The 9,539-nt window shown below is 52.8% G+C and overlaps 1 protein-coding gene across 1 annotated transcript; it reads right to left on the bottom strand.

Moving 5' to 3' along the window:
- Positions 1-1,160: 1,160 nt before the first annotated feature.
- On the bottom strand, positions 1,161-9,507 carry LOC134546187 (protein FAM186A-like). Its single transcript, XM_063388782.1, has 8 exons — positions 9,315-9,507; positions 8,563-9,131; positions 7,788-8,385; positions 7,372-7,590; positions 5,077-5,084; positions 2,058-2,259; positions 1,725-1,918; positions 1,161-1,250 (listed from the first exon to the last, which is right to left on the bottom strand). Exons 1-8 carry the CDS (start codon positions 9,505-9,507, stop codon positions 1,161-1,163), a joined length of 2,073 nt encoding a protein of 690 aa, XP_063244852.1.
- Positions 9,508-9,539: the final 32 nt, after the last annotated feature.

Below are 9,539 nucleotides of genomic sequence, written 5' to 3'. Positions count from 1 at the left end.
GCACACGGGCCACGTAACGACCTGAGTTAGAGTTTCAAGCCGGATCCACGTGCCCACTCACGTGGTGGCGCCCACTATTTCCACCAGTAATTCGAACCTTAACACCGGTACGCCTTCAATTGGCGCCCGAGCGTGTGGCAAGATATTGAACGTGTCGTGAATATCAGGCCCACACGAGTTAGCGCGTGTTAGGCGGTTGTACACCGGAGCGCGGAAGCCAGCGGAGCCGGGAGATAACGGGACTGGCCGGCCACTTGACCAGCCGAGCGCGCGCTCTTCCGAGATTTCGCAGCGAGCAGCCAGGTGGCTACACCTCGCGAAAACAACGCAGTCCGAGCGCAGTAAGTTACCACAGTGCTGATGTGGACGGAGGTATTCGTGAGTAGTTCGTGAGAACGTGGACGTGAGGACTGTTCGTGTGAAGAGTACCACATGTGTAAATATGTATTCAGATGAGTGCATCGGGTGTTACTTCCCCTGTCCGAGTTGGGACTTATATGGTAGGACCGCCGCCGGATATGAGTGTGGCTACTGCACCGAGTACCGCATACACGGCGTGACGAAGTGTGGAGCTAGTTCGCGTCCCGGAGGAATTAGCGAGGGATACCGCTGCTAGGAATGTGCCGGCCTGTGGCATCGGGGCTGTATCGGCGAACGTGAATGAACTATACTGCGCAAGTTTTTTACCTTTACGTGCGCGCGATGTACCGCTTACCTAGCCACCCAGGTGCAGTATCAGGCAGAGACGCCGAACAATTCTTCTCCACGACACGCCTCGACGCTCACACCGACGCCAACCACGCCGCTCATGCAGACGCCACTCACGCCGAAAAAGACACTGCTCGACTCGCCGACGCATCACGAGTCAAGGACGCCGCCCATTGCCGGTACAGCATCCCCACAGCACCAAGACGACCCCTCACGCACGTCGCCCACACCAGCACTACGAAGATACGTCCCAACGTCACCCGCACCGTCATGTGTCACGATATCGACGCCTACCGCCCTGACGAAGACGCCCGGCGTCCTGAAACCGAAGTCCGTCGTGCCAACGCCGAAGCCCATCGTGCCAACGCTGTAGCTCATCGACTTGACTCCTCCTGCCACAAGTCTGATGACGCAATCACATTCAAGACCCCGTTTCGTCGACCCGACGCCACTTATCCCGACACCGACGCTGACAATTCCACTCCCGCCACCTCCTTTCCCAGAGCCGCCAACCTCGGCACCTCTTGTGGACCTGACGTCTCCTGACGCAAGCCCAATCACGTCATCACCCGCAAGACCACGTTTCGCTGACCCGACACCACTCATCCCGACTGTGATGAAGCTTGACTCGCCGGAGCCAACTGAGTGACGCACGACGATGACAGTCCCTCCGCAGTCTGTGACGCGGTCCAGAACCTGCCTCGTGTCGGAGACACCTCCCTACGCCGGAATGACCTCGCCAACGCACCGAACCGTCGTCCAGACGCCACCAAGGTCCATTCCGGCGCAACCCGCATCATCTCTGTCACACGACCCGCCACGGACGCCACCAGACTCGACGCCGAAGCTTCGTGTCACCTTGTCGCCACCACCTGGCTTCGATATCATCCTGCATTCGTCACCGCCACCCGAGTGCACAGTCACAAACGGGATGCTTTGCGACACGATGTCCAGGGCCCTGATACCGAGACGCCTGAGCGCTGCCCCGCCACCTGGATTCGCACATCTGTGCCCACCTGTATTTGCTCCCCTGTGCCCGCCTGGCTTTGAGGCACAGCTGGATAAACCTGCCCGAACGAGACGTATGCGCGCGACGCCGATACTGACGCCGCCTTCGCGCCCACCTGACGCGGCCCCAGGAACGTCCGAGATGCCACAAAGCCCGATTCCGACGACGAGCGTCGTAGTACCCGAACGCCGGTCAAGTACCCTGCCGCCCGAGACGCCACACGCATGTCGCAAGTTGGCAACATTGGGATGCCGCACTGTGAAGAGTCGCCTGAGCTCCCTGCATCCGCCTGTCGCAATGCAGGTCGACGCCACGACACCTGGACACCCGACCGCCCCACCACCGAACATGACCATCACCCGGACTTCGACACCTGTCACCCGTCTGTCACGACGGGCCACGAAGCGCCCACATGTCGGCGAGGCTAAGTCGGGCCGTGCCGAGCGCCGTCCGCACTTGCTGCCGCCTGCCACGAGCTGCCTGACCTTGGTCGCCGCCACTCCTGTCGGCCGGCGCCCTGGCCACTGCCGCGACGCCGCGCGCTGCAAGACGCAATAGCCGCCGCAGTCGCAGATTTGGAGCTCGGAGCAACTGGTGGGTCTCCACCCAAGGTTAGTCAGCCAGCGCTCATTCTGCCTGTGTGTATTGTTCGTCCGCCATCATGTAAACATTGCTCGCCCGTCTTCATGTTAACATTTTCCGCCCGCAATGTCAACATTGCCACCTGCCCACACGGACGTAAACATAAACATTGCCACGTGGGAGTGCGCAATGTAAACATTACAGGCAACGCCCCTCAACCATCTGTCACACGGTGCTGTCATATCAGCCTACTTTCGGAGGGGGCAATTGACGTCCGGGCTTACGGCCCCCTTTCGAGTCCGATATGCCACCGCCCAAACACCACCATCTCTGTTCAAACCTCCCGCTTGCGCGTGCATGTGTGCGTGTGTTGGTAGCCCGGCAAGAGGGCACTTAGCTGCAGTGCGCTGCACCCCTATATGTATTAATAATTATTATAACCCTTTTCTTTTCGCCCCAAAATAGTGTCATGATGGCTATGTTTGTGAGTGCCTTTTGTTTCATTTAATTTGAGATGTTTTTGTAATAAAATACGTGCAAGCACAGACACGGACGCTCCCTAGCGGGCGACGAAGAAACTAGCATATAACTTGATTTAAACTATTTTTACCACATAAGGAATAATTACAGACGGTCTGGTCGTGGATGTGTATCTGGTATTTTTATAAAGAGTTCATGTAATTATCTATAATAACCCGGGGCACGCAATAGCTAAGATGTTAACGGTAATTGTGTTCGGCGCGAAGGGCACCATGTTGCCTGCCGCAAGCTCTTGTCTCACCCCAGTCTCCTTCTTCAGCCGACCGAGAGCGGACGTCTCTGCAGACACCCCGAGGACATCACCGTTGTTTCACCGAGAAGTAGTTCTGTTAAGTTAATTTATTCAAATTATTTTTATTCTATCCTCGGGGCCTTTCTCGGTCGGAGAGACTGTTTAATTAATAATTCTTATATTCTCCAGAGTGTTAGTCACACGTGTTATAAGTAACGACTTGAGGCGACCACGTGCGCGGTTCGCCTCCTCACCTAAATCGATTCGTGCCTCGGGCGTTTTATAACAGTATCAAGGAAGGATTTTATAAGGGCGTGTAACGTAAGTAAATAAAACCAACTTAATTGAGTCACGTGTCTTTGTGTTCGGGGTGCCACGTGGGTCCTTAACCAGTCAGCGGCATGTTGGATGCCCTAAGAGCCCACTGCGGTTAATTAGAAGCGTGCCCGACACTGAGAGCGGGCTCGGTCAGGAACAGGTGCTGGATTAAACATCAGGAGGGCTAATATCTCGTCGCAAATGGGCCACGTAACGACCTGAGTTAGTGTTTCAAGCCAGGTCCACGTGCCCACTCACGTGGTGGTGCTCACTATTTCCACCAGTATATCGATCCTTAATGCCGGTACGCCCTCAATGTAAATACTTCATTGAAAGTTATTAGTCTTCTTGATTTCGTAGCTCATTATGTTGCCATGTTTAACATTAATACTGCAGAACTTGCAAGTGTAAAAATTTAATTAAAATATTGAAATGACTTAACTTTTCTTTTTAGTGAATATTCAGCGTTATATTCCAAATCTATAAATGATGTTCCATTACATTAGAACAAACTTTGCAAATTAAAAGATAATAATGTAGCAAGACAAAATAGGTGGGCAAATGTATTTTAATGCCTGGCAAAGAGGCGTATGCATTTTCTATTGATTGACAAAAGGACTTATGTTACAAACAAAGATGGCAGACAATCTGGCATAAAGCCCAATGTCCCACATCTTATATTTAACAAATAATATAAATTAACACAATTATTGTATTTTGATGCAATTATGACATACATAAAAAGTAAACTGATGTTTTTATTCTGATGTCTCTTTTATTGCCTATATTGTATTTGTTAATATTTTAACAGTTTTTTGTTCCTCCTGTAAAATTACTATTTTGTAACATTCGTCCTTTTGCCAATCAGGTGACTATATGATTGGGAATCCCCGAATTGTGTTAAATTAAAAAGAGTTGGTAGGCATGAGAGAGAGACAGAGACAGGTGACAGAACGAGGGGAAGTCCTCAAAGTAGGAGGGGAGGGTTATTTCATCATAATTGTAAGAATAAATATTGTAGCCAATAGTAAGGTAGTATTTCGGGGAAGTTTCCAGCTAACTGCAGTAATCTGCAAGGTTTGGTAATGTGCTATTTTGTCAGTTGTCGTTCGAGGGTCGGGCCGAGAGGTCGTGCCGTCTCGCCTGCTCAGAAATGTGTAATTTTGTGTAATGTGTAAGAATAAAAGTAAAAATTATTTTCTTGGCCTTTATTTATTCGGTAAATAATTGTAAACAGTTTAGAGTCAATTTACAGTTATTAACAGCATCATATACCCCTCTATATGCTACTTGCAAGAATCGTCAGGATATTTTGGAAGTGTTTTGTGTTTGTGCAAGGAACAAACTTACTGTTAGTTGGGCACGATTGTTACTTGCTACAAGTTCTTGCACCAATAATAATTCAGTTAAGTATGTTTAAAAAAATACTTCTGAGGGCGTACCGGTGCTAAGGTTGGAAATACTGGTGGAAAATAATGGGTGCCACCACGTGAGTGGGCATGTGGACCCGGCGTGAAACTCTAACTCAGGGTGTTACGTGTCCCGTGTGCGGCGAGATATTAGCCCTCCTGAATTTTACGCAACACCTGTCCCTAACAAAGCCTGCTCTCAGCGTCGGGCACGCTTCTTATTACCGTAGTGGGCTCTCAGGGCGTCCCACACGCCGCTGACCAGGTTAAGGACCCACGTGGCCCCCTGAACACAAAAACACGTGACTCAATTAAGTTGGTTTTATTACTCACGTTACACGCCTATACATAATCATCCCTTGATACTGCTACAAAACGCCCGAGGCACGAATCGAATTAGGTGAGGAGGCGATCCATGCACGTGGTCGCCTCGAGTTGCAGACATGTCCGCACTCGGCCGGCTGGAGAAAGAGACTGGGAAGAGACCCGGGCTTGCGGAAGGCAACATGGCGTCCTTCATGCCGAACACAATTACCGTTACAACTTAGCTATGGAGTGCCCGGGTTATTATTGAAAAATAACATAAATTCTTTTACAAAAATTAGTACATCACATCCATACCCAGACTGTCTGTAATAATTACTTATATGATAGAAAACAGTTTAAATCAAGTTACGTGCTAGTTCCATCGGCGCCCGCTAGGGAGCGTCCTTGTCCGTGCTTGCGTTTATTAAATTACAAAACATCATGATTTAGTTAAATAAAAGACAATCACATGCATAGCAGTCGTGACACTATTTTGGGGCGAAAAGAAAAGGATTACAATATTTATTGATACCAATTAGGAGTGCGGCGCACTACAGCTAAGTGCCCCCTTGCTGGGCTAGCAACACACGCACACACGCACGCACAAGCGAGAGGTTTCAATAGAGATGGTGGTGTTTGGGCGGTGGCATATCGGGCTCAAAGGGGCCGCGTGGCCCGGACGACGTCACTTCTTTAATAGTCACTTAACTATAATATAAAAAAACTTTTATTTAATACGACCACAAAAAAATTATAATTTACAGTTTAGGTGCATTTTCTCATTCATAGCTGCCTAACAACATATATAGTAACAATATCAAAAATATTTTCACAAATATTTGGAAAATTTTTTAATACGCCAACATTGATTTTTCCTTGAAGGGTTTGACGCCACTCCCGCTGCCTGTTTTAGTTTTTTAATTAAATATTAGCATTGTAAAAGATCTCAGGGGTTTTAACGGGGGTTCTGCCTCGTGGCTGCAGGCAGGATCGCGTCTCGGTTCGGAAATTACCTGGGCTGATCAGGCCACCCAGGACGCCTTGTAAATGAATGGTAAACGAGTTACAGGACACTGCACTTTATTCAGTATTGATACACTTATTCGTCCCGATACTGGCCACGTCCGTTGTCGGACCGCTGTGACACGCGTATCTCTGAACGTAACGGCGCGCGCGACCAAGATAGATTGCAAAGTAATATCGACAAGCTGAAACGGTTGATTCTCGTCCCTATGAAAGGTTTGGCAGATAGTCACGGAACTGGTGTTGCCACAACTTAGGCTGACATGTAAATACGTAGAGAAGTTCCTATGTTCAGGATTGTTTGCAGTCTAGCCTGCGACGAAATATTAATGTCTCTAAAACTACGTGGACACGCCAGCTGGAGACGTACACTTAAAGTCTCTTGGAAATGAAAGTTATTTAGTTAAAATACACGTTACAAATTACACGTTTAGAATGATGATAATTAAAAAGCGAAAATTAGTCAGTAGCATACAACACTCGTTACAAAAAGCCTACGGTAATAACGATTAACTGGCTATGAAGCCGAAAACTGCGTAACACTATACGCTGTCCTTAAACTGGACATGATATTACGTAGAACATGTGAAAATTCCCTGTCGGGATAAAAATTTATAAGTTACGAGTCGCACTAAATATCGTGCGACTGAGGTGGGGTCGGCGCCGAGCAAGTTAAAGGATTTTAAAAGACTTACACTATTGCTGATATGGAGATGAAGCGCGAAAGTTGATGGCCAGACGTTCGCGGAGCGCCCGACCCCTTCGAGCTCCTGACGGTAACTGAGTTCGAGACCGCCCTGCGGCCTCGCGCCTAAACGCGTGGAGCGCGGGAAAACCGACCCGGCCAGTTTTGAACTTAAAGACAAGTTACACAATATATGCTTATAATACAATAAGACATAATTTCCCTTACATGAATCCTCTTTTAAATTGTTATTAATTTAGTTGTTTTAATTTGACAGAATAATTATATAATGAATTAGGCGCATTGCCACACCCGGCCGGGCGCTGACGTCGCTTTGGTGTTCGTCGCGGCGCACTTTCACACACTCGGCGGACATCACGCTCGGGCGTGTTCGGAGCACTTAAGAGTAAGTGTTGTTGTGACATAACGGCCTGTGCGAACCAGAGGGAGCACCGGCGGTCGGCGTCAAATGCCCCCCTCCAACGAGGCCGTTATGCTCAACAACACTACTCCTCACTCGCATGGAAGTGGTACACTGGTTGGCGGACTAAGCACTAACCTGGTATGTCCGGTGGCATCGTGGTGTGCACGTGGGTCGCTCCTGTGGCCGAGGTGGGTGGCGGCGTCGTGGTGCCTTTGTGGGCCGCACCTGTCGCCATGGTGGCGGCCGTGGTGGGCGGCGGCGGTAGCTTCGCGGCACATTCAGCAGCAGGCGGCGCGCTCAAAGCGGCACGCGTGGCGTGCGGAGTTGGTGTGGCGCCTTCAGCGGTGCGTGTGGCTGGCGGCAGTGGCGCACCCTCAGTGGCGGGCTTGGCGGCCAAAGTGGCATGCCCCCGGTGACGTGCGCGGCGGGCGGAAGGGGCACGCCCCCTGTGGTGTGCGCGGCGGGCGGAAGTGACACGCCCCCTGTGATGTGCGCGGCTGGCGTGAGTGGCACGCCCTTGGTGATGTGCGCGGCTGGCGTGAGTGGCACACCCTTGGTGACGTGCGCGGCTGGCGTGAGTGGCACACCCTTGGTGACGTGCGCGGCTGGCGTGAGTGGCACGCCCTTGGTGACGTGCGTGGCTGGCGTGAGTGGCACACCCTTGGTGATGTGCGCGGCTGGCGTGAGTGGCACGCCTTTGGTGACGTGCGCAGCTGGCGTGAGTGGCACGCCCTTGGCGACGTGCGTGGCTGGCGTGATTGGCACACCCTTGGTGACGTGCGTGGCTGGCGTGAGTGGCACACCTTTGGTGACGTGCGTGGCTGACGTGAGTGGCACGCCCTTGGTGATGTGCGTGGCTGGCGTGAGTGGCACGCCCTTAGTGACGTGCGTGGCTGGCATAAGTGGCACGACCTTGACGTGCGTGGCTGGCGTGAGTGGCACGCCCTTAGTGACGTGCGTGGCTGGCATAAATGGCACGCCCTTGACGTGCGTGCCTGGCATGAGTGGCACGCCCTTGTTGACGTGCGGTGGCGGCACGCCCTTGTTTACGTGCGTAACGTGCGGAGGCAGCACGCCCTTATTGACGTGCGTGACGTGCGGTGGCGGCACGCCCTTGTTGCTGTGTGTGACGTGCGGTGGCTGCACGCCCTTGTTGACGTGCGTGACGTGCGGTGGCGGAACGCCCTTGTTGACGTGCGTGTCGTGCGGAGGCGGCATGCTCTGTTTGACGTGCGTGACGTGCGGTGGCGGCACGCTCTGGTTGTCGTGCGTGACGTGCGGTGGCGGCACGCCCTTGTTGACGTGCGTGACGTGCGGTGGCGGCACGCTCTGGTTGACGTGCGTGATGTGCGGTGGCGGCACGCTCTTGTTGATGTGCGTGACGTACGGTGGCGGCACGCCCTTGTTGACGTGCGTGAGGTGTTGTCGGGCCGACTGTGAATAGCTCGGCAGGTGGCTGATCCCCCGGAGAGTGCCACAAATTCGTCGTTTAGCACCAATGCCCTGTGCCAGCCGCTTTCTCAGCGACCGTGGGCGGCGCCATCGGAGTGGTTCCTCCGGGTGATCCTCTGTCATTGTCGCCTCAGTGATCGTTGTCGCCTCAGTGTTCGTTTTGTTTTCTGGCGGATGTGTCATCACGGCCGGTTTGCACCGCTTCAATCCCCCGGGAGCCTTCACGGCAGTTGGGGGCGGCGAAGTCGGGGGCGGCGTGTTGATCATAGCATGGTGCATAACTGCCTCGGCGGCCTGTTGGCCGACTGGGAAGTGCAAAGATGTTGCCAAGTTGGGACGCAGCGCAGCACCAGTAGTGTTCTCGGCAGGCGGTGGCGGCGGCGTCGGGGGCGGCGTGATGTTCATAGCATGGTTTTTGACTGCATCGGCGGCCTGTTGGCCGTCTGTGAAGTGCGGCGATGTGGCACAGTTGAGACGCAGCACCGCTCTAGTAGCGTTCTCGGCAGGCGGGGGCGGCGGCGTCAGGGTCGGCGTGATGGTCATAGCATGGTGCCTTACTGCTTCGGCGGCCTGTTGGCCGGCTGGGAAGTGCAGCGATGTTGCCAAGTTGGGACGCAGCGCCGCACCAGTAGAGTTCTTGGCAGGCGGTGACGACGGCGTCAGGGGCGGCGTGATGGTCATGGCATGTTGTGTAACTGCCTCTGCGGCCTGTTGGCCGGCTGGGAAGTGCAGCGATGTTGCCAAGTTGGGACGCAGCGCCGCACCAGTAGCGTTCTCGGTAGGCGGTGAATGCGGCATCGGGGGCGGCGTGTTGGTCATGGCATGTTGTGTAACTGCCTCTGCGGCCTGTT

This window comes from Bacillus rossius, chromosome 1 (genome assembly GCF_032445375.1).
Source record: "Bacillus rossius redtenbacheri isolate Brsri chromosome 1, Brsri_v3, whole genome shotgun sequence".
NCBI classification, from domain to species: Eukaryota; Metazoa; Arthropoda; class Insecta; order Phasmatodea; family Bacillidae; genus Bacillus; species Bacillus rossius.
The sequence above is the reverse complement of the archived record's forward strand: the minus strand, read 5'-3'. Positions and strand labels throughout refer to the sequence as shown.

Excerpts from the sequence above, each read along its gene's own strand:
- LOC134546187 (XM_063388782.1), bottom strand. The coding sequence starts at position 9,507 with ATGACCAACACGCCGCCCCCGATGCCGCATTCACCGCCTACCGAGAAC. Across the intron at positions 7,591-7,787 it reads AGCCGCGCACGTCACCAAGG|CCACACGCACCGCTGAAGGC; the intron begins GTGTGCCACTCA and ends CACTGCCGCCAG. Across the intron at positions 1,919-2,057 it reads GGTGATGGTCATGTTCGGTG|GGTACTTGACCGGCGTTCGG; the intron begins GTGGGGCGGTCG and ends CTCGGGCGGCAG.